Source organism: Myotis daubentonii, chromosome 13 (assembly GCF_963259705.1).
Source record: "Myotis daubentonii chromosome 13, mMyoDau2.1, whole genome shotgun sequence".
Taxonomy (NCBI): Eukaryota; Metazoa; Chordata; class Mammalia; order Chiroptera; family Vespertilionidae; genus Myotis; species Myotis daubentonii.
In genome coordinates, this window is record NC_081852.1 from 21,429,503 (window position 1) to 21,453,863 (window position 24,361).

Below are 24,361 nucleotides of genomic sequence, written 5' to 3' on the forward strand. Positions count from 1 at the left end.
CCTGTGCAGGCAGGGGCAGGTGTGGCTTCCCAGGTGGAGCAGGAAATACCATTCACGCCACTGAGCACCTGTGCTCACCACATTCATTATTTCACCCCAAAATCACCACAGCTCTGCAAAGTACATGGGACCAGACCCATTTTACAGATGAGAAAACTGGGGCTCCCAGAGGTGAAGGGCTTCAGCATGGTGGGGGCAAGAGCTGGGAGTGCTCGGCCAAGACCTGCTGACAGCTGGCCTGGCTGTAGACTGTAAAGACAGTGGATTCACTGGCTTCAGAAGTCACACTCTCCCCCTCCTCCTCTCTGCCCCCTTCCCCTCCCTTTATTCCCTGCTCAGGCCCTAAAACACCTACCCCTCCACCAGACCCACATCTCCTTGGGCAGGACTCCCTGAAAGCAGGGGTGGGGGTGCCGAGGAGGGAAGCAGCTCCCTTCTCCACAGCTGATTGTAAACTGCTCCAGAGCTTTTAATGAAGGCCACTGGAGTCATTGTGTCCACTGCTGCTCACCACTCTGTAAACACAAAAGGTGGGGCCGGAGGCAAAACGTGCTGGGCACCGGGCACCTGGGCACCTGGGCACCTGGGCCTCCCAGCTCTCCTGTGCCTCCGGTGCTCCTCAGGCTCCCTCTTAATTCACACACGTGTGCGCCAAGGATGAGCCCCAGCGGAGGTGTCTCAGGCAGGGGGCCTGCGAGATGGCCAGGCAGGTCCAGGGAACCCAGCCCAATGCCCACGGGGCAGACACCCCCAGGGCTGCGAGCTGAGCAGGTCTAGATGAGGGAGGACACACGCAGGTTCAGGAGCCAATTCCAGATGCCGGGAAGCAGCATGGCGGGGGCAGCAGACTGAAAGTGGGGTCCCCAGGCCAGCGGCAGCAGCCCCTAAGAATTTGTGGAAATGCAGATTCTCAGGCCCCGGCCAGACCTACTGACTCAGGGATGTGGGCGGCCATCTGCGTTGTGACAAGCCTCCATGGCTTCTGCACTGCGGGCAGGAGGGAAGAACACACTGGGAGAGGCCAGCCAGCCTCAGTTTACAACGTGGGGGAACAGGCCTGAGGAACTGGGGCAGTTTACTCACGGGCACACGTGGGCATGGAGCCAGGCGTGCCCTGGGGTCAGACAGTCGGGCTCAAACCTTGGCGCTGACATTGCCTGGGGCCTTGGACTGTGGACCGGTCACTGACTTCCTCATCTATACGGTGGGGCCAGTGGTGGCCCTTATGGGTTATCGCAGGACCCACTGAGCGGGAACCGGCACAGGGTTAGTACATTGCTTCCATCACAAGTCACTGCCACACTCCGAGTCCTACGACATGACGGACGCAGAGGAGAGTGAGGATGGAGGAGGCAACATGGGTCGTGTTTAAAATGATGGAATGTGCCCTAGCAGTTTGCCTCAGTGAATAGAGCGTCAGCCTGCAGACTGAAGGGTCCCAGGTTCGATTCCAGTCAAGGGCACATGCCCGGGTTGCGGGCTTGATTCCCACAGCCGATCAATGATTCTCTCTCATCACTGACGTTTCTATCTCTCTCTCTCCCTGTCCCTTCCTCTCTGAAATCAATAAAATATATTTAAAAATAAAATAAGATAAAATGACAGAATGCTGGTGCCAGCACCAGACTCCCCACCCCCCGGGGCACCGACTATCAGTTATTACTCTGACTCCTGCGGCGGGAAGTCCCTGCACCAGCTCTCCTGGCCCCAAGCAGTCACTCATGTCCAGTTTGCCTCCCTGTCGTTTCCCCTCAGTATGACTTTCGTGACCTAAGGTTGTCACAGCCCAGAACTCAACGTGCTCTTGGGCTGGGACAGACAGCTAAGCCATGACACACAGCATGCGTGTCACCTGTGCTCCACTCCCCCTGCCAGGCTCCACAGGGGACCCTGAGGACGGCAGACCCTCGGTGCTCACTGTCAGTCTACTGCACGCCCCAGGCGACCCCTTAGCAAGGCCTGAGACACACTCCCTGCCCTCGAAGAGTTTACAACTGGGTCTGTTGCCTGGCTCACCCTGGGTGGCCCCTGGAAGGCCTTGGGGCTGCAGGAGGGCCCGATGAGGACAAAGCCCAGGAACCGGAGTTGAGCTGAGCTGCCTGTTCCCTGACCTCATGCCCTGTGTGTCATCATCGGGCAAGGCTGGTTCCACGAGAACAACACCCCCACAGTGTACAGAGTCCCTGAACCACAGACCCCTTCTGGCCTGCCGGGGAGCCTGGCAGCCTGCTGAGGCCGTGTCCCTAGCGATGGGGCAGGGCTGCCCCTGAAGAGGCCGTGTCCCTAGCGATGTGGCTGGGCTGCCCCTGGGGGTAACAGGCTGCCAGAGGTCAAAGAGATTTGTCCACAGGCTCTGGCCCACTCACCTCCCTGCTACCTGGACTGCCCGAGGCAGCCTGGAGCCAGAGTCCAGCACAAGGACCCACCAGGTGAGCACCACTGCCCTTACCCCGTGTCTGGGGCAGCACAGGATGAACAAGTTGGGGAGGGACAATGACCCTCATTGCAACGAGGCCAGAAGCCGCTCTGGGCACCCAGATGGGGTGAGCGAGGCGCAACCAGACAGCTCGCCCAGGACTGCGGAATGCGGGAGACAGACGCCGCCTCCCTGCCTGTCAGGGCTGAGTTATCCACAACATAGGGTTTCTCTGGAGAGCTCATAAAGCAGCTGATGCGGCGAAGCAGGTTCAACACTCAATAATCCCTCCATCTCACTCCAGCCGGACGCCGGCATATTCATCTTGAATTATCCTCTTCAAAGGCCAAATCAATCCTAGGAAGTGCCAGGGTCTCCCACCCAGAGTCCTGCTGCCCAGAGAGCCCCGGGGAAGGAGGGCTCACAGGCAGCCTCTGACACCTGAACGTGGGGGCAGCTAAGGCACGGGCGAGGGGGCAGAGGGACCAGAGCTTGGAGATCTTGTCCCCTCCATCCACTGAGTATTAAGGCAGAATAAGGCATCAGAAGAGAGGCCAGAGATGGTGGTGAGGACCCCATACCAGCCCTGGGGCTGGGAGGTTCTCCGTCCGCCTCCTCTGATCTACGCGCCTACAAACAGAGAAGAGTGTTGGCCACGGAGGAAGAAAGGCCCGGCTTGAACCCAGCCCTGCAAGGTAATGCCTGCGAGCCCTCTGGCAGGAGGCAACCTCTCTAAGCCTCGGTTTTCTCATCAGTAAATGGGCTTAGCAACCACCTCCTCCATGAGAGGAGCAACACAAGCATGCCTTAGTGCTGTGCCTGGCACAGCGGAGGGTGACCAGGAGGGAGGACGTGAGCAAAGTCTGTCCTGAGTCCGAGGGGGTGGGGCTACAGGAGCCAGGGCCTCCAGAGTAGAGACGAGCAGACGAGGGGCAGGCCTCTGTCTTCAGAGCCTGGGTAGCCATCGTGTGAAGAGAGACAGGCTGACTCCTGGGCGCTCTAGGGAGACCAGATGAACGGGGAGCAGCAGCAGGAGGCGGACAGCCCGTCACTAGGCAGCAGGTGCTCACTGCCTGGTGAGATGGGAGCTGCCCACCCAGCGCCTGCACCACTTGTTGGCAGCCAGTGGCTTCCTGGTCAGGCTGGAAGGTGGGCCTGGGGCCACTCAGCCTCTTCCAGCTGAAGAGTGAGAATGCCCCTTGGAGGAGGAATGCACAGGACATACCAAATATCCATGTGTTGGGCAAGAGGGGTTTGGTCACTCAGGGCAGGGGTGGGGAACGTTTGGCACCCAGATGAGCTGTAGAAGGCCTGGGAAATCATTTGGTCTGGCCCTGCCAAGGCATTAGGGGTGAGTTAATTAAATGTCTGACCAAATATAGCAGGCTAATTTTTAAGTTGGTAATCCTGTATGGCCCGAGAATTATGTCATAAATATCCAAATGGCCCTTGGCGGAAGAAAGGTTCCCCACCCCTGACTTAGGGCCTCATTCCTGTCCCAAGCTGCCTCTCACCCAGTTGGAAAGCACTAGTCAAGGATAACATGATAGTTAACTTCTATTAGTGCCAAGCACAGTTCCATATGCCCCAACTTAACTTATATAATAACTAGAGGCACAATGCACAAAATTCGTGCAAGGGGCTCGGCCCTCATAGCCCCAGCTGCCTCGGCCGGCCCTCACAGCCCCTTGCAGCTCCGACTTCGTCCGGAAGGTCGATCAGACTGTCATCCAGATGGTCGTCCAGAAGGATGTCCAGACGGTCGTTTTGCTGTTCAGTCTAATCAGCATATTAGCTCTTTATTATATAGGATAATATGAATTTTATGAGTCTCACCACAATACTATGAGTATACACAGTGTGATCATCATGCCCATCTTCCAAATCAGTAAACTGAGGCAGAGAGAGGATAAGTAGTTGTTGAAACAGTCCACCCCTGCTTAAAATGCAATGGAGGGCTTCTCGGAAGAGGAAGCACTTAAAGACAAATGGTTCTATTGAAATGTCTGCCATTTGTACAGCAATTCAGTTTTCAAAGCTCCTTCATGAAGCTCGCTGTGAAGCCAGCTGAACAAGTACGATCATCCCCATTTCCAGGGGAAGAAAAGGAGGCTCGGAGAGGCCCAGGGACCTGCTGGGGGTTACGCAGCTGGTAAGTAGTAGAGCTGGGATTGGACCCAGACCTTGCACTTCCCCTCCCAGCGTTTGATGTACTCTGCACAGATGGGGACCTTCAAGGTGATCCTTGCACCAATGGACAACTTTCCTGGGTGTCCAAATCCTTTCTTGATCAAGTGCTGACAGCAAGACTTGACCTCCTATTCCGGGCTAAACTGTAGTCGGACAGTCAGGCTCACAGGTCCCCTGAGCCATGTAAAGAACCGTTGGGCAGGAGAGTGATGACAGGTTCAAAGTTGGCGCTGCCTGCCACCCTCTCCCCAACCAGCTGGAGGGTTTTCAGCTCTTGTAAATTACACCTTCGGCTGGTTCCCAGGGAGCCCGAGTGTTCCCAGTTGGCTGCAAGCTCAGCACATGCTCACCTACGGACACGGCTGAGCCAGGTTTCTCTGCCACCCCCCTAAGAAGGTGCCTGCTGCCTGGCCACAGCTCAGCTGGCCACTCCCCCATTCTTTCACGGCTGCTCCCTGGAAAAGGCCCAGCAAGCCCAAGAGCAAGCAACCGGGTTACTCTCTCACTCTCCTCTACTTTCCCCCATTCATTGCTCAGCAGTAATCCCACCTCTCTGCAGTGCGTCATCGAGGACTGGTGTCTTCTGAGCGATGCAGGGAAGCGAGGCCCGGCAGGGAAATCCACCTGCCCAAGCTCACACAGCTATGTGGGAACAGAGCCAGGCCTGGACCCGGGCGCCTGGCCAGCCCGGGGTCTCTGTTCCCAGGCCAAGCTGGCTGGCCACTCTCCCAGCCTGGGAGCAGCTGCCCCTGACCCGGCACCTCTCCAGTGTGGACCTTGGTCACTGAGGCCCTTTCCTGGGTGACAGACTGAGGACAGACCCACACAATCCTGAGAAGCAGCACCGTGGGGTGTTAAGTTTGTGGACACTGGAGTTTGAACTCTTGGAATTCAAATCCTGACTGAGCTGTGGCAGCTTGGGCAGCCTGCTTGCTTCCCTTACCTGTAACACGGGGCTCATAACAGAACAGACACCGCAGCACTGCTGCTAAGGGTTTAACGAGATCCTGCAGGCCGTCTAACTAGTAAAACACAAGTACTGAGTGATTGCTGTCATTATTTTTATTTTTAAGCACAACCACCTATTCCTGCCATCCGAAACACACCACAAATCATCTGCCCCACTATCGGTCGCTTCTGAAATGCTTCTCCCGTGCCTTCAGCCCCTTAAAGCCCGGCCGCTCAATGCCACCTCCACTATGAAACCTCCTCCATCCCGGGCCCAGCACGAACTCCTTCCTCCGTCCTCTGTAGCCCATGCTCCCACTTGCCTGGGGTTCTCCACACCAAACTGGGGCTCCGTGAAAACAATGACCTACATACAGAATCCCCACGATGTGGTTATGGGCACGGGATTTGGGGGCAGGTGGCACTAGGTTCAAGTCCGATTTCCATCCTATCCAAGGTGTGCGACCCTGTGCAAGTGGTCCTTTCGGAGCTTCTGCGTCCTCAGCGTATAACGGAGGTTACGAGGCCCGTTTTCTCGGTTTGCTCTTGGGATTCAATGAAGCAACTGTAGGAGGAGCTTAGCTAGACACAGAGTAGGTGTGAGATGAAAGATAGGTGCCATTTTCCCAGTGATCTCCCATGTGTGCGTCCCTACCCCACTCCCAGCACGGCCTGGCACAGGTGTGAAGTGCGGGTCATTAGCAGTCTGCCTGCACGACAGGTGGCACATCATCGTTATCATTAGTGTTATTATGGCTGCATCCAAAACACCCACCCGACCCCCGCTCCTGTGTTGAGGGCCAGTCCACAGCTGGGGCTGTACATGGGCCCAGGCAGGAGCCTCTTGAGAGTGGTTACAGCCCATCAGATCCCTCAAGAGGGCCAGAGGGCACTAATCCTTGAGGGTCAGTGCTGCCCTGGAGAAAGGCAGAGGGGGCAAGGCCGCAGAAGGGGTCTTGAGAGTCATCACCCCACCTCCCAGAAGGAAGAGTAAAGTCCCTGCTCTGTGACGGCGATAAGAACCTAAGGCCACCGTCCCTGGGTCCCAGCATCGGATCATCTGGACAGAGAGTGGATCACCTCCTTCCTCTAAAACCATGCCCCCTCCAGCCTGAATGTCCCCCAGGGAGCCTCTGGGCTAACCTTACTTCCCTTCCTTGAGCACTCTACCCCAAGGCTGTAAAAGCTGAGAGACACCTGGAGCCCTTTCTTCAAACTATGTCCTAAACTCTCACCCCATCACCCCGAGATGCCCTCCTTGCCCAGGCCCCGAGGCAGCAGTGCCTGCACCGGCAGAGCCCCTCTGAACCCCTTCTGTAGCTGGTGTGTGAATTCAGGGCAGGCTTCCGTCTGGAATCCAACAGTAATTCGCGGGGGCCCTTGGGCAAGCTCCCCCTCTTGGGCCTCAGTTTCTCCATCTGTAAGGTGGGAGTGTTTGACTAAGACAGTGGTCATCAAATTGTCCTACAGGAGGCTGTAGGGGTTCATCATAGGCCCTATGAAGAGCCTTGGGGATGAGGGGGGTGTCAAAGTGAGGTGCGAAATACAGGCTATTACAGCTCCCCTGTCTCCCACTGACCTTAACTTCAACCAGAGATGAAAATTTCTCCTTTGCACTTATTATTGTCTAACATACTCTATTTTTTGTATTATTATTAGCTCTTGGGCTATATTGCCTCTGTATAGGCGGTTAGCAGAGAAGACCAAGCCATGCTCAGAGCACACACCCAGCGGATGCTGGGACCCACTGGACTCCTCACATCCACGCCCCCCCTAGCCCTACAATTCCTTGCTGAGGAACTGCTCTGGGGTAGCAGGGGCCCCTGCCCCCTGTGTCAGTCCTAAGGAACTCTCTGGTTAAGAGCAAAGTCATTCTCAGCCTCCATCCTCTCCTGAGAGACGCTTTCTTCCCTTTAAAGATACAATGGGAGAAAGGCACAGAGAAGGAGGGACCGCCCCTTCCAAGACACTAGGTACCGAGACCTCCCAGACTCCCCCTCACCCATCACCTCCACGTCTTCTCCAGACATCTCGCCATCCCCAAGTGTTTGCTGCCCACACAGCCCGCCACTCACACCAGCCTCCCACTCTGTGCTCCAGGGGGGCTGCCTCTGCACGGAGCTGTCCATGTGCCCACAGGGGCACAGCTCCTCCATCTGCTGAGACCGCCGACGAGGGGTCAGCCCACTGAAAATTGCTCTCCCTGGGTCCAGACGAAACAGCTGGGCATTGATGGGGTTTGCAGAGAAATTAATCAGCACCGACTGGCAGCAGTGCCAGGCGCTACCTGGGCCCGATCCATCCTAATGAATCCCAGCTCCCGCCTTAATGGCTCCTGACAAGACTAATTCAGTCGTGTAGGTGATTAGCGTGGGCACTGCCATCTGAATTGTGGCTCAAGACGCTTTGGGAGTGCTGGGGGGTCTGCCTGGGGAAGCTGGCACCGTGGGCGTCCATCTCGGTGGCACAGAGGGACAGGGGAACAAGGGGCAGAGGATCGGCAAGACATTCACCCTCCACATCCTCTCATTCCTGCCTTCATCTTGCTACCCATCTGACCAGCATCTGTTGAGCTCTGTACCCGGCACTGTGCTTGGCACAGAGGGCACGCAGGCTCAGCCTGCTCAGCTGTGAAGTGGAGATGAGGACACCTGTGAGAGTCACCGTGAGGCCCATGGGAGGCCATGCATTGAAAATGCTTCACCGAGGCCCTGGCAGGAGGCTGGCAGTCAATAAACACTCGCTAATATTATCACTCACAATCCTAGGTTATATATAAATGTGAAAATTATAATTAATTGTAATGTCGATATTAATAAACGTAATAAGTGAAAACGAACAGCCAAGGGGGAGGCACACACAGATAGCGAGCCAGAACTCGCTAAGAGCTTTCAGACGACCAGGAAGCAGACAGGGGGTGGGGAGGCTGCGGGCCTCAAAGAGCAGCTGACATCTGAGCTCCGCCCTGAAAGAGTAGGAATTCGGAGGCACGCCTGGCCCTGGCCAGGGAACAGCACGGCGAGGGGCAGTGGTGAGACCGCAGGAGGTGCTAGGATGCTGTGTGGGTCACCAGGGCCAGAATGCAGGGCGCCTCTGGGGCGTGGTGGGTGCCAGGGAGACAGCTGGCCGGAGGTACGTAGAACTGGGGTAGGAGGAGTGGCCTCAGTGGCCAGCCCCGAGGGGCACCACCCCTCCCGGACCTAAGGCATGAGAATCGGTGGCAGCTGAGGTGGATGGACCAGAAGTCCTCTGCCCCTCTCAGGGCTCCTCGCTCAGGTGGTGCCTCCAGGCCGGACTTCATGCTGCTGCTGTGTCCCTCCCTGGAAGTCACCCAGGGCTCAGCGCCCCGAGGGTCTCCAGCAAATGCCACACGCAACTCACGACCCTGGCACTTCCAGCATCTGTGCTGTTTGGGGGACAAGTTCTCTGGGGCCCACCCTCTGGGCAGCCATCCTTATTGTCACCAACACTTCACGCCTGACACGCCCTTGCGAGGGGAGCGCCTGGCCTGAGACTCCAGGAGGGATGGTGAGCAGGCGCGGAGCCATCCCCGGCCCTTGCTCAAAGATCCCTCCACATGCTCACCAACTCCAGACTCCATTCCTGTCCTCAAGGCACCCGAACCCCAGATGCAAGCCGGGCACGGGGCTGAGCCCTGAGGACACAGATATAGCCCTGGCCGCTTGGAAGCATTCACAGAGCAACAGGGGAGGCAGATGAGCAACAGAGTCACAACGGCCCTGCAGCTGGGACTAACAGAGAGGGAAGGCAGCCGCACCTGGACCCGCCCGGAGAGCCTCCGAGGGGGTGGCCTCTGACCTGAGGGCCCGGCCAGGCTCGTCCGCCGTGTTCCAGTGGCAGGAGCGGCTCCTGCAGAGGCTGAGAGGTCAGAACCCGCCCCTCCTGCCCAAGGAACTCCAGGAGACCAGCATGGCTGGCGTGGAGCGCTCCAGCGGGGAGGGCAGTGGGGAGGTGTGAGAGCAGCAGGGCCAGGACTGCAAACAGCCTTCACGCCATTTAGGAACACTGGCTTTTGTTCCGAGAGGGATGGGGGACTCGAGCCGACCTGATGACAGGCTCTGTCCCAGGCTGCAAAGAACCATTCGATCTCTCAGCTGCTCTGGTGAGAACAGGCTGCCGCAGGGAGACCACGGAGAACATTAGGGAGCTGCCTGGGTAACCCAAGCTTGGACCCTGGGGGTAGCTGAGGAAGGGGTGGGAAGTTAGAAGGTTCTGGAAATATCTTGAAGCTAGAGCCACAGGACATCAGATGAACTGGATGAGAGGTGAGGGAGAAAGGGAAGAGTCAGGGATGACCCCAAGCTTCAGGCCTGAGCAACTGGAAGGATTGAGGTGCAACTACCTGCGATGACACAGGCTGCAGCGGCGGCAGGTGTTTTGGGGGGAGGATCAGGACTCAGCTTTAGACGCGCTGAGGCGGACAGCCCTTAGACATCCAGGTGGAAATGGTGAGGAGAGGTGGGTACACGAGTCTGGAATCTCCTCTGTGAGGAGACCCAGGCAGAAGGCAGCGATCCCAGCGTCGTTAGCATAGAGACCGTACCTGACGCCCTGAGACTAGAGATCACAGGAGTGAGAACATGAAGAACAGATACAGGAGCTGGGCCGGGCCTGCCAACGCAAAGAAATCCAGGAGATGTGGAGCCTGCAGCCAAGGGGGCTGAGAAGGAAAGCCAGAGGGGTGACATCCTGGAGGAGACAAAGATCATCTCTGAAAGGTCACAAGGCCGGAGAACTAGCCACTGCACGAGCCACAGGGTCACTGGTGATGACATGAGTGATACGGTGGCGAGTCTGGAGTGGAATCGGGAGGCAACCTGGAGGCAGCACCTTTGCAGCACCTGTCTTTCACCCTAAAGGTGCCATGTGGCCATTCACTGCTGACAGCCAGGGCCAAGGTGCAGGCAACGCCAACGAGCCGGACCAGACACCGAGTCCTTGATCTGCCCTTGCTCTGCCCCACCCAAGCCAGGCTCTGCTGCCAACGACTGATGTGCACGTCTGGAGCAAGACACCCAGGGACAAGGGGGCCCTGAGCATTAACAGCCCAGGGTGGTGGGAGGACAGAGCTACTTAATGACTTCATTTTGCTGCTGTCTCCCCTGGCTGGGAGATGGTCTTCAGAAAGAACATCACGCAGAGGGAATTGGAACCTGAGATAGGTGAGGAGATAGTAACAGAACAAGCAGCCTCCGCGAGGGTTTCAGATGGCCGCGCTGTGCCCTCCCATTCCGCTCCTGGGCACGGGGCCACGGCCCGCTGTCAGGATGGACGTCCTGTTCTTTAACCCGGGAGAGCAGTCACAGAAACTACATACTGACAGAGCCGAACTCTACCTCCGATTAGTAAAAGGAATCTTAAAAATGAACTAATTACAACACTGAGGACACTACCTTGAGCACTCAGTAAACATCATTATAATAATACTAGAGCCTCGGTGCACAACATTCGTGCACTGGGGGAGGGGGGGCCCTCAGCCCAGCCTGCACCCTCTCGCAGTCCGGGACCCCTTGGGGCCGACAGTTGGACAGCCCCTGAGGGGTCCTTAGCGCTGTCCCGGAGGCAGGAGAAGTTCCTGCCACTGCCTCTGCGCTCACCAGCTGTGAGCCTGCCCCCTGTGGGAGCGCACTGACCACCAGTGGGTAGCTCCAGCGTTGAGCGTCTGCCCCCTGGTGGTCAGTGCGTGTCATAGCGACCGGTCATTCCGCCGTTCAGTCAATTTGCATATTAGGATTTTATTATATAGGATATGCTCCACATATATATTGTACATCATATGTTCTGTTGTTATTTTTCTAGAAGACTTCAGTGGTCATTCAATGGGCAGGAGTGCCAGGGAAACAGGTTTCATATGAGTATCAGGAAGAACTTTCCGTTCTCAGAACTAACCCACAAAAAGGAGCTGCCTCGTAAGATGATGACTCCCCACCACTGGGTGTCAAGGCAGAAGGGGATGATCGGCCCCAGAGCTGGGAGTCTGGCCTGCCCACAGCACTGACCTCCTCCGTGAGCTGACATTTTCTGACTGGCTTGGGCTATGCCGCTGGCCATTGGTATTGACCATGCCACTGGACCCAGCTCATCCATGTGCTTGTCTGTCCCCTCTGCAAGCCTGTGGCTGGCAGGGCAGCCCTTGTAGCCATCCCTGGCCACACACAGCCTATCCTTCCAGGTGCGGAGACTTTGGAGTTAACAGCATCATATGTAAATACACCAACAATCCAGAGTTGGGGCTACTCCATCCCCATTTTTCAGATTGGAACACTGAGCTTCAGAAAGCAAAGGTTAGTGAGAGCCAAATCTCAAAGTTGTGTCTCTAGGCCACCCCATTTCACATGGCAGGCAAAGGGCCAGTCCCCTGGACAAGATGTTTCAACCCTCACTCTCACCCTGGCCACTGCCGGTCAGAGGCCTGCACCCTGCCATGTCCACGTGAGTCCACATCCACCCTATGAATGGCCCAGGGCCATCCATGTAGGTGACAGCACTCAGTGCAGTTCTCCAGGCCTGTCTCATCTAAGGATCCAGAGGCATTTGGGGCCAGCTGGGCCACCAAGACCAAGACCAATGGGTCCATCTTTTCAATGCCCTCTCACTGGTGAGATGGGAAGGTAGAGGCCCAGAGAGGGGCAGTGCTGTGCCCAAGGCCACACAGCAGGGAACAGAAGAAACCAGGCTCATGACTTTCAGGCCAAAGCTGCGCTGCCCTCTGCTGATACAGAAAAAAGGAAGGGGCCAGGAGGCTGCTGGGCCAGCTCAGGACCCAGCTCCTGCCCAGAGAGATGAGCAGAGCTGTCTTCAGCTCACTGAGTCCTCTCTCTCTCCCACAGCCCCCTAGAGTCATGATCACCCCCACTGCACAGACAGACACCATGCTGCGACTGCCAAGTGTAGCCTTCATGGGCTGAGTCCTGGGAGTCGCTCCTGGAGGCCGATTGATGCCGGCATTTGCAGAAGACGATCCAGAGCCTGAGTCAAAGGTGCTAGATAGGGGCCTGCAGGGGGCTTCCTTGTCACTGCCAGCGCTGGCCAAACAACGTCCACCCTACTCCACCCATCACCTTCCCGGCACCACGGGCCTCTGAGGACCCCACCTTCAGGCCTGAGCAGGGCAATGTGGAGTCACAGACCAGGTGATGAAGCCGGCACAGCTCACCTGAGAGGGGGCCTTCACCTCCCCTGGCCAGCAGCTCTGGTTGGTCAGTGGCTGGCCACACCTCTGCCTCAGTGACCCACCTGTCCTACGTATATTCTCTCCACAACAAAGGGCTCTCCAGGAGGATAAGGTTAAAAAACAAAATACTTAAGAAAATCAGCCACAGGAAATAGTGTGTGAAGGAATGAGAAGGGACTCTTTCAGAACTCTGCTCAACTGTCACCGCCTCCCAAAAACCTCTTCTGCAGCCTCTCGCCTCTGCCCTACCCCCGAGACACCACCCCTCCTCCTTCAATCACTCACTGGGACTTAGCCACATACCCAGCTCAGCCCCTATTGCCCATGGCACCGATTTCTTTAGCCCTCTCTGGGCCCACGGCACCCAGGTCTGGCACCTATCTATCTGATGAACTGATGAATGAACCGAAAAAGGGAGAGCCCCTATAGTGACAAATGCTGCTCACATTCACTTGGCTACCTATACTCGTGTGCTGGGTGCCTACTCTGCTGGCTCCGTGCCAGCCCCTGCCAGGCCTGAGTGTGGGGAGGAGCCACAGATGAATCCAGGAGCCCACAGATATCCCGATCCAAGCAAGCCAGAGGGGAGGAAACAGCTCGGCAAGGTCTCCAAGGGGCTGGCAGGAACCTTCTCCAGCCCCCAGAAGTGGGCAAAGCCTCTGGAAGAACATTCCAGAGAGGCAGGCAATCACTTCCCTAGGTAGCCCTTCAAACACCCAGATCCCCAAACCTGAGTCCCCAGATTCAGCCTCACAGTGGGATCTGTGGGGGCTGCTAGTCACCAAAGGAGTGACCGCAGAGCCCCCCCGCCCCTCGACCCCAGTCCCTAGAAATGAACCGTTCCTGGACCATGGGGATCATCCCCACAGCAGTCGGAAACACTCCTGCTACCTGCTGAGCCCAGCACCCACCTGCAGAAAAGCTCCATCAGGGAGAGTGGAAGGGAAGGCCTCTTCAGGAGCTGTGCGCATGCCCCCACAGACAGCAGGGGAAGTCTGGGCCCCCCTAAGGCTCCCCACTTCAAGCACCTGCATTTGGCTTTATATAAAAGTGTTTTAAATTACCTATTAGGTAAATATCTTAACACTCCTCCACTCTCCAAGTCACCTGCTTCGTTTCTAAGTACAAATGATGTGCCTACAAGGACGGGCCATGCTGACCCCTTGTACGCAGCTCCTGGCACATAGCCCCACCCGCATAAGAAGCCCCAGATTACAGGCACTTTCCCTGAAATGACATCTATGAGAACGAGAGGACGGGGGAGAGGTGTTGTGGAGGTGGGCGGGACCTTTCCAGGCACTGTGTTTGCACAATGCTCACAGGAAAGACTGCCTGCCTGTCAGAACAGCTGCAAGACACTTCATTCAATTCAGTTCCCATTTCCTGAGAGGCTTCTGGGTCCCCAGAGCTGAACTAAGGCCATGGGGCTGTGCATGCAGATCCCCGGCTACAGGTGTGGGAGCCAGGTCCTCGGGAGGGGGCCCATGAGGACGGACCAGGGTGATGAGGTGGCAAGCTGGGGGGCGTGGGGGGAGGCGAGGGGTGAACACCAGGATGCTTACGATCACCTACTAAATAGTTCTTTTTTTTTCCCTAACGACAAAAACAGGCATACTCAATGCAGGAAATACAGTAATCCCAGAAAAGCTCAAAAGGCTATAAAACAAAGCCTGCAACAGCTTCCATCTTCAAATTTTCACAAGAAAGAGGAAAATAACCATTTTGTAGGACAAAACTCATGCAGAAGCGAAAGTCAAGCAACTTGGGCTCAGTATGCTAGCCTCTCTGATACTCAGAATCCCCATCTGTTGGAAGGAGCCACCATGGGAAGTGCTGAGCGCCCCAAGCAGAAGCCATAGGAACGCCCATCAGGGATGCCAGGAGGAGGCTCCAATAATGGGTGGAAGATGGTCTCAGGCTCTAAGATCACCTTCACTTGGGGGAAAGGAGCCCACCTCATGCCACCCAGATGCCCACCAGCCCTGGGTCAACTCACCCACAGGCGTGTCCTCGCTGATCAGCAGGTAGGTGTCGAAGAAGTGGTTGATAAAGAAGGGCAGCCGGTTCACCTGGCCTGGAAGTCAGAGGACAAGAGCGTCAGTCAAGTACCCGTCTGCCAGCTTCATGCATTCTCCAAGGGGATACAGAGTGGGTGGGCTGCAGTGGGCACTGCATCTGGCCACTGCCATGGCCGCCTTCCTCAAGGCTAATGGACCCTCAGCAAGGCCACCAGCTATGGGAGGCTATCGAGCCCTGGTCCACAGTGAGCTGTGCTGAAGTGTAAAAAGCACACAGGTTTTCAAAGACTTTGTAAGAAAAGTGAGTATAAAATGCCTCATTCATCTTCTATATTGATTACGTGTTGAACTGATCGCATTATGGATATATCAGGTTAAGATATATTATTAAAACGAATTTCACCTGTTTCTTTTCTAATGCAGCTCCTGGAAAATGTTAAATCACACACATAACTCTCATTGCATTTCTAGTGGGCAGCCCGGCTCCAGACCAGATGGGATGTGAGCTGGCAAGGACAAGGGCGGTCTGCTTTGCTGACTGCCACAGCCCTGGTGCCCAGGAAAGGGTGTGGCATCCAGAGGCCCTCTGTAAGTGATGATAATAATAATAGTAGTAGTAGTAGTGATGATGATGATGATGGCTGCCATCTATGGACCCCATCTCTGTACCAGTCACTTATACCATCTCCATCAATCCTCGTGGTATGGTGGGTGCCATCATAGCCCCATTTTTCTGTTGTGGAAACAAGGCTTAGAGAAGATACGTATGAACTAGCCCAGAGTCGTGCCATTAGTAAGCGGCAGGCCGCATGGGAACCCTGGGCAGTTAAGCCTGTATGACTCTGTGACACCTCAGAGTGGGGCTGGTACCGGAAGGGGTCAGGGTGATACTGCACGGCCTGAGGAATTTCACATTCACAAAGAGCCCCCCATAACACAAGTCCCCCACCACTACCACAGAAACTCCCTGAGGCTGGCTTCACCTGTCCCCTTCGCCCCTTCGCATGGCCTTCCACAGCGTGGCACCATAAGGAATATATTTGGTGTCGGTCCCAGTTTCTGGCCCAGATTCCCCAAACCCTTGGAAGTTCCGGAATGACAGGAATGTCTTTTGACCACAGCTGAGTTTATGCGCCTGGAGGGGGCACAGAGCTCCGAACCTCATCCTGTGCATCTCTTCCACCTGGGGCTCCGGAGCTGTGCCCTTTGCATTAAGCCAGGAAATGGAAGTGGGGTGTTTCCCTGAGGTCTGTGCGTCGTCGCCCTGGATAACTGAACCCAAGGAAGGGTCATGGGAACCTCCGATTTAGAGCCAGTTGGTCAAAAGTACAGGGGGCCTGGGACTTGTGACAGGCCCCTGAGAGGGGCCTCAACCTTAAATCTGTGGAAACTGATGCGGATGTCAGGTAGTTGGTGTCAAAACTAAACGGTGAGACCCTCCGTGAGTGTGCAGAGAACTGGGTGTTGGTGTTGGAGAACAGCCAGAAGGAGGCAGGGAGGGCACTTCCCTCGGCCTCTGCCAACCAGGGAGCTGATCCTTCTCGCAGGGGCCCTCGCGGTGCAGCGCCTTCCATAGCAGCTCCTGGGTGTCCAGGCGCCCTGGATGTGGACAGGGGTGCCGCCCTCGCTCCCTCACCTCTGTTGACGTGGGCTCCCTCAGAGCTTGGGCCAGGCTCAAGAATGCTGAGGCCGATTCACAGAAGGCTGGAGTCAAGGGGGCCCTTCCCACTCCTGCCTCCCTGAGCCTCTGTCCCATGCCTCAGTTTACGCACGTATAAAACAGTGATAATAATAGGACTTACATCATGGCTGTCCCGAGGATTAAATGAGATTACATACATAAAGCGCTTAACGCCATGCCCCAGCACACAGCAAGCACTCGATAAGTGGTAGCTATTACTAATATTGGTATTAATAACAGGGCCATCTGCTCGGCCAGGGGAATGCTTTGGATCCCTGTGGGGGCCTTGGACTGAGCAAAGGTAGAAGGCTCAGGGGTGCCCAGAGATTTCGGGGTGGGCTTGGGCTGGTGGGGGAGGGGAACCAGCGAGGAAAAGATCGCCTGCAGCAGCATTGGTTCATTTTTAAATTTGATCTTACAGGACCTGCCGATAATCAGCCGCTGAGAGCTCTGCACGGGCAGCTGGGCAGAGCGCAGGGGACATGCATCGCCTGCCACATACCAAGCAGGGCTCGTGTTCTTGGAATAGGCCGGCCACCCTCGGAGGCCTGGCGGGTGGCCCTGAGCTGCCAGCGTGGCACTTGGGGACTGGGAGGGGGCTGCTGGGGGAGGGGGTGGGGGGAAAGGGGGCATGCTGACAGGTCGCTCATTCTTGTAAAGACCGCTTTTCAGGCACAAAGGCTGTGTCCTCCAGAGGCAAAACCACTGCCCAGGAGCTTTGAGGCCTCCGGGGGTGGGGGTGTGAGTGGGCATATGTGCTGATGTCAGGTGAGGGGCCCGCAGCCCCATGTTAGGGGCCCTCAGGCCCAGTGCCCGGAGACTGCCTCCGTGACCCATCGATGCAGCGATGCTCCCTGGCCCCGCCAGCAAGGAGGGGCAAGGAGGCCTGTCCAGGCCTTCACTCTGGCCTCCCCTACACACCCACTGGTGCAGAATAATTAGTGCCTGGGAGCACAGAGGCCAGAGGAGAGAAGAATAAGAAGGCGACAGGCTGACAAGGGGGGCTGACATTTAGGGGGCATCTGTCCCTGAGCCTAACCCACCTCTGACCACCAGGGTTGGGAGAAGAAATCAGCCGGGCCGTGGGGTCAGCTGGGAACAAAGGGGGGGTCCTGGGGTGTAGTCTGGGGGACAAGGCGAGTGCTCGGGGTTGGGGGCAGGTGTCAAAAGGGCACGGTGAGAAGATGGTGCCCTTCAGTCCCTAAGGTCAGCCCCTGCCCACCATGCCGAAGGTGGGGACCAGGACGAGGGGCGTGCCCACGATGCCAGGCAGGCTAGACCGCAGGCTGGCTGGTTTTGCCAGAGACCTGTTGGGTGGCCCCAGGCACTTACTTCACTTCTGCTTTCTGCGTCCCCTTTCGCTCCCCTTAGGAGAAGGTACAGCTGATATGAAAGAGCTCTCGCTTACTTAGCACAGAACATGTGCCAGGCATCACGCTAAGTGCTGGATATGCGTGGTAACTCCTCTGACCATTTTACAACCAAGGAGCAGAGTCCTGCTGCCCCTCCTGTTTTACAGAGAAGCTAAGAAGCCACGGGACCTGGGAGCAATGGGTGGGACCAGGAGTCCCGGCTCTGTGCTGCTGCCTCGTGCCCACTGAGGGCGCGTCTGGTGCTCAGGCACACGGCCCCCTCGACTGAGGAAGGCAGCTGGGCTCTCAGCACCTGTTTCATTTTACTTATATGCTGGGGGGATTTTACATATATGCTGGGGGGTTACATATATGCTGGGGGTTACATATATGCTGGGGGGATTTTACATATATGCTGAGGGGGATTTTACATATATGCTGGGGGGTTATATATATGCTGGGGGGATTTTACATATATGCTGGGGGGTTACATATATGCTAGGGGTTACATATATGCTGGGGGGATTTTACATATATGCTGAGGGGGATTTTACATATATGCTGGGGGGTTACATATATGCTGGGGGGTTACATATATGCTGGGAGGATTTTACATATATGCTGAGGGGGATTTTACATATATGCTGGGGGGTTACATATATGCTGGAAGGATTTTACATATATGCTGGGGGAGGTTAGATATATGCTGGGGGGCGGGGGCATGAGTGTCCAAGGTTACAGGAGGCTGAGCAAAGGGTCCTGATTGCCACCTTCTAGCAAACCCAGAAGGTACCCCCAGTAAGGGCCCCCCCGGGGGAAGTAGGCGGGGGGGGGGGGGCGTGTCTTGACAAAAGCCCCTGTGAAGGATCAGAGACCTGCATCGAAGAGCAGCTGAACCCTCGATTGAGTGGCCTGGGCCAGCTGCTTCTCAAAGCATCAGTTTCTGCCCTGGAAAGTGGGCCCACAGTTGAGAGGGTCTGAGACCCCCTCCAGCTCCGCCCGGAGAGTCTCTGTGACTGCCGTAACCTGGCTGCCGGGCTGGGAGTGAGCTCCCCATCCCAGGAGCATTCCAGCAGAGCCCCCTCCAAGCCCGGAGGCCAGGAGCGGGGACAGTCAGGGGACTTCCAGCATCACCCCAACAAGCTGAGGCTGTGCTTCCTCCAGAGGCGCCCGGCTCCCTGGAGTGGGAGAAGGAGCTGGCCTCCCTCAGGAATGTGTTTGCCTGTCGCCAGGCACACCGTGCCCACAGCTCTTCCCCAAGGACACCCTGGCCCCCAGGGACACGGTGCCAGCTGTGCCTGCTGTCCTGGCCTTCCTTCAGATCAGACCAGAGCTGTTTGATCCTGGGGGCCAGGACAGGCAAATGCCCTGGCCTCCTCGGTGGGCACTAGCGCTGGCTCTGACCCGGCTGCCCCAAGCACCAGGGGAAGGAGGGCTGGTCCTCCGGGCAGAGAGAAGAGGCCCCTCACCTCCACGCCTTTGCTCAGGCGGTCCCCACCTGCAGGAGTCCCTTCTTCCCGCTCCCCTATTTTAAAACTCTCCCAGTCCTTAAAGCACCGAGTAAAGGTCTCCCTTCTGGCTGAGTGTGTGCTATCCCCACAGCCCCGATTACTCTTTCCTTCAGGCGGGCTTCTCTGTCCTTTATTCCCACTCTCTTCACCTGCAGCAGAGTAAGTCCTAGCGCTGTCTAGTAAATCCGCTAGGCTCTGAACTCCTTGAGGACGAGTCGTTTCTTCCACGCCCCAGAGTTGGGCACAGGTGACACCCACAGTGGGTGCTCAAAAGGCAGCTGGAAAACTGAACAGACTGGGCTGCAGAAGGACGGTTCACGGTCACAGATGCCTCCTTCCCTTAAAGCGCAAGTATTTCTCAAGGCTCCTCCCAGCGCCTCCAGTGGCCCAGGCCCTGGGGGTGGGTATCTTCAGCCCTGAGAGTGCTGCAGAGCAACCCAGGCTCAGGGAGGGAAGTGTGTAGCCAGTCACACGGCAAGGCGGGATCTCCGGGGTCCCCGGGCAGTCCCCTCCCGATTCCGGCCCCAAAGTGCCAGCCCCACAGCCGGCCCCCACACCCTGCAGCCCTGGCTTCCCATGCCTGCTGTGGGGGAAAGGACTAAACTTACCCCAGCATCCAGAGATCAGCACAAACAGCCACACCACGTGGCAGCTGGTGGCAACGTGGCACCTCATGGCTCCTGGGGACACAAGAAGGAGGGCATGAGAAGCGGCCTAGAGGTGGGGGCCTGTTCTTCAAGGCCCTTTAGCACCTCCCGCCCCTGCAGCTCCAGGGAGAAGGGAAAGAGGGAGTCAACTCTAATGAGGCGGGGGCAGGAGTGGGGACTCGGAAAAGAAGAGAGGGTCTGCATCATTGATTTTATCATCGTCCAACCCTGGGTGTAACACGGCGGCCTGAGCGTGACTGGGCTGGGGTGGGGCAACATGCCCTCCTTGCCCTTGGGGGTGGCTGCTCAGCCATGGGTGAGGCTCAGCAGCGGGCACGAGTGTGGGATCCTGACATGTTCTGGGCTCAGTGGGTGGAAGGAGGAGCCGCCACCTCCATCCTCCAGGGCAGCATCCGGGTCAGTGATGGAGCCTGGTTAGTTTGGGGACAGGCTAGGAGGCGGGTGCTGGGCAGGAAGACAGGCGTCTATGAGGGGCTTGTCAGGCCCACTGCCCCGCCCCTCTCCAGCCTAAGAGCCTGGCAAACATGTTTTTTCATGTTGTGTGTAGTTTTTTAAATATCCACCATATCACCCCAAAACATTAGTTCTGAAAGGGGGCAGCAAGTTAGGGGTCCAAAAAGCACAGGGAGGAAAGATGGCCTGCCCAGGGCCTCACCGGAAATCTGTGAGAAGCTGGAGCTGAAACTGTAGGGGCTCAGAGCGAAGCGCCAGAGAGATCTGGGGCCCACCTACCACAGGCTCAGCAAGGCAGGTCCCAGGTGCTCCTCCCCACCCCTCACAGGCTCAGAGGCCAGCCTCCCTGGAGACCAGCCGTGAATGGGGCGGGGCCTGCTCCTCAGCTGGTACTCCCTGCCTCCTCTGACCCGTCAGGTCAGCCCTGCGAGTGCAGGAACCTGGCCCGGCACCTCTGTACCCCCTGCAGGGCCTACCCAAGGGCCCGCACAGCATCCTGCAGGGAGCACAGACTGGGCGCCTTGCCTGGGTGGATTTGCCGTCCCCGCTCCACAGGCAGGGTCTGGAGGCTGAGAGCCATTAAACAATTCGCTCAGAGACCTCCAACCCGTGATGGGGTTCAGCATCTGGACCCAAGTTGACATGCCACCTCCCTCCTCAGTAAGGGACCGGGAAGGACATGGGGAGGGGAAGGGAGCTGAAGGGAAGGAGTTTTTTTGGAGATTCTTCCACATCCCAGCAAGATGTAGGGGCGAGAGGTTCGGGGAAGGCCAGGGCAGATCCCTTATTCCACACGTGGAGCGGTCTCTCTCCCAGCAGAGTGGACAGCGCAGTGACCCCACCAGGTGGTTCCTGACCCACACAACATGCAGTGGCCCGCGGCACCTTCGTTTCCCTTCTAATACTGTACTTACAATGTCCCAATCACTAGGTCTGAAGCGGTCGTTGGAAGAGTAAAAGTGTCTAGGGCAGGGGTGGGCAACCCCTGGCACGCGTGCCAAACATGGCACGCCAGTCACTTTTGCTGGCACACGAAACCCTCTCTTATAATCTTCCATTTACAATTTTTTCTTAATATCGACTTTTTTATTTTTCAGATAAATTCAGTGTAGGTGCATCTTAGATAAATAAGTAATTTTACATAACAAGTTAGCTTAAAGACCATAGACATGGACTGATGAGAGAGGGGAAGAGCAATTTCTATGCCTCTGGCTTAACTCTCCCTGCCTTCCTGGATCCGACCAGTGTTTTGGCTTCATCCACATACGCTTGGGAATCTTTGTTCTCAGTGATGAATTTTGTTAAGTCTCGCAATAGGAGTAGCCTGACGGATGAAAGTAGTAGCTCGTGCATATCTCTGAAGGTCACGAAATATAAACCTGATGTAAAATCTCTGTCATCAGTGATGCAGCAGCAAAAGTCCCACTGATAATATCACACGGAGTCATAAAGCTTTCTGTCGGACTATCAGTGTACATGTATACATTAAAAAATAAATGTGTTTTTCATCATCATATACTGTGTTTTTGTCGCTCGAATGAATTTTATTATTTCTCCAAGGTTCTTCACATACGTACACCTTAAGAGATATCAAGTAGGCGTAACATGTTCTCAAAAAATTAGGGTTGGCACGCGGAAGAATTTTGAGTCAGAGATTTTGCTGGTTTTGGCACGCACTCACAAAAAGGTTGCCCACCCCTGTTCTAGGGTGTATTTATATAAAGACAAATGCCCCCACCATCGCTTTGCATTCCTGCCCCCCGCCCTACTCCCGTGAGTTTCCGAATGTCAACAGCCTATTCCAGGGTGCAAACCGCAGTCTACAGGGCCCAGGCAGGGGCTATAAATGAGGGAGACTTTGGGGTGGGGAAGGTGGCTGGGGACAGTGGCCTTTCTGAGGCCACATGCTGTGTCAAAAGTGGCAGCTGGAAATCCGGCTTTTTATATGAATTCAATTTTTAAATGTTAACAAATAATTCCGTTTTGGTGAGCCAAACGTGACTGGTTTGATGGCCAGCATGGCAGGTCGGGCCTGGCATGCTTCCTCCAGGCCTTGCTGTGCACCCAGGCAAGTATGTTCAATTACACACGTGTCCAGAGCGCGGTGGCTGCTGTTCAGCTTTAGAATAATGGACTCACCACGCACAAAAGCAACTTGCTTTTCTCATGTCATAAATTTCACAGAAAACCCTCTGGGTCAACATTGCTATATCTACCTCCTCCTTTTTTTCGTTGTTATCCTCACCTGAGGATCTTTTTTAAATTGCTTTTCTGGAGAGAGTGAAAGGGAGGTGGGGAGGGAGACAGAGAGAGAGAGAAACATCGATGTGAGAGAGACACGTCAACTGGTTGCCTCCCACATGCGCCCTGACCTGAGGGTAGGGGAAGCAAACCAGCAACCCAGGTACATGCCCTTGACTGGGAATTGAACCCGCAACCCTTCAGTGCACAGGCCGGTGCTCTAACCACTTGGCAACACCAGCCAGGGCATCTACCTCCTTCTTTTCAGAGCTAAATAATAGTTCCTAGTGTGATGTACCACATTGGAGACATCTCCTACTGTTGGGCACTTGGAAGTTTCCAGGCTCCTGCCACCATAGACACCATCACAGTGAATATCTCTGCATAAAATGGCATTGAGACTTTGATAGCTTTTTTTCCCCTCCTTACTTTTTTATTAAAAGGAGGCTTTGGTTTTCATTTATTAATGTTTAAAATAATTTTTATTTTTCAATTACAGTTAACATGCAGTATATTAGTTTCAGGTGTACGGTGCAGTGACTGGACATTTATATAACTTACGAAGTGATCATCCTGATAACCGTAGTACCCAGGGACCTGGGTGGCTCTCAAACCTGGTTCAAGGACTCATAAGGCTGACATTTCCTGAGCACGTATTACATACCAGGCACTGTGATGCATGGTGTAGTCTCCGTGCTAGGACTCAGAGAGGTTAAATAACTGTCCAAGGTCACATAGCTAATCAGCGGTCAAGTCTAGATTTGAACCCCATTCTGAGCCAGGCCTGGCCACACTGCACATGTCTGCTCTGACGTTTTGCTGTGGGCCAGGCACTGTGCTAGACACCAGAGGTCAGAAGAAAACTGAAGACCTGCCATGAGGTTGACACTCCGGGAAAGACCAGCACAGACAGTGTACCAGCAGGTGAGCAAGTCTGACCGAGTATTCGGGAGGATGAGTGCAAGGAGAGAAAAGGAGCAGGGCGAGAGTGGTCTGAGTGTCACGAAAGGTGACAAATAAAGAAACTCTTGAGGAATCAGAAAAGTGAGCCATGTGGATCTCTGGGAGAAACTCCTTCCAAGCAGAGGGGAAAGCCCGTGCAAAGGCCCTGAGGCAAGAGTATGCTAGCGTGCATGAGGAACAGTGAGGAGCCAGAATAGTTGGAATGGGGTGCACGGTGGGGAGAGTTGCAGGAAATGAGGACAGAGAGACAACAGGCCCATGATGGCCACTGGAAACCACTGATGTGCATTAACTGGGAGTCATGGTCATGGTCTTCAGACAGCCAAGAGTGATATGAATGAGTCACGTGTAGGGGAGCTCGCTGGCTGCTGTGTCGAGGACTCACTGGAGGGGGCAAGGGCAGAAGCAGGCAGGCAGGTGGAGAGGCTACCAGTGATGTGAGCCAGTGATGACTGGTGGCTGTAGCCAGGGACATGGGCACATGGCGTGGGGTCTGGCAGATTCTGGGCATATTTCAAGGTAGATCTGAGAGAGTTTCCTATTGAAGAGGATGTGGCTGTGCTAAGAAAGAACCAAGCCTGGGGGTTTGGCCCCAGCACTTAGAAGAATGGAGCTGCCATTAACCAGGATGGGAGAAGGCTGCGGGCAGAACTGGCCCAGGGGCCAGATCAGAAGTTCAGTTTGGGACATGGTGACGTCAGGCCTGAGGTGGGGCTGGAGCCGTA

General features: G+C 55.8%; 1 protein-coding gene across 1 annotated transcript in view; it reads right to left on the reverse strand.

Moving 5' to 3' along the window:
• The window catches only part of LOC132214646 (cadherin-23-like), a 317,401-nt gene that overhangs the window by 262,564 nt on the left and 30,476 nt on the right, over positions 1–24,361 (reverse strand). Inside the window, exons 2-3 of the mRNA XM_059661973.1 lie at positions 19,920–19,991; positions 14,746–14,823 (exon numbers count right to left, since the gene is read on the reverse strand). Coding sequence (XP_059517956.1) covers positions 14,746–14,823; positions 19,920–19,986 — 145 coding nt within the window. The 5' untranslated portion in view covers positions 19,987–19,991. The remainder of the gene's footprint in view (positions 1–14,745; positions 14,824–19,919; positions 19,992–24,361) is intronic.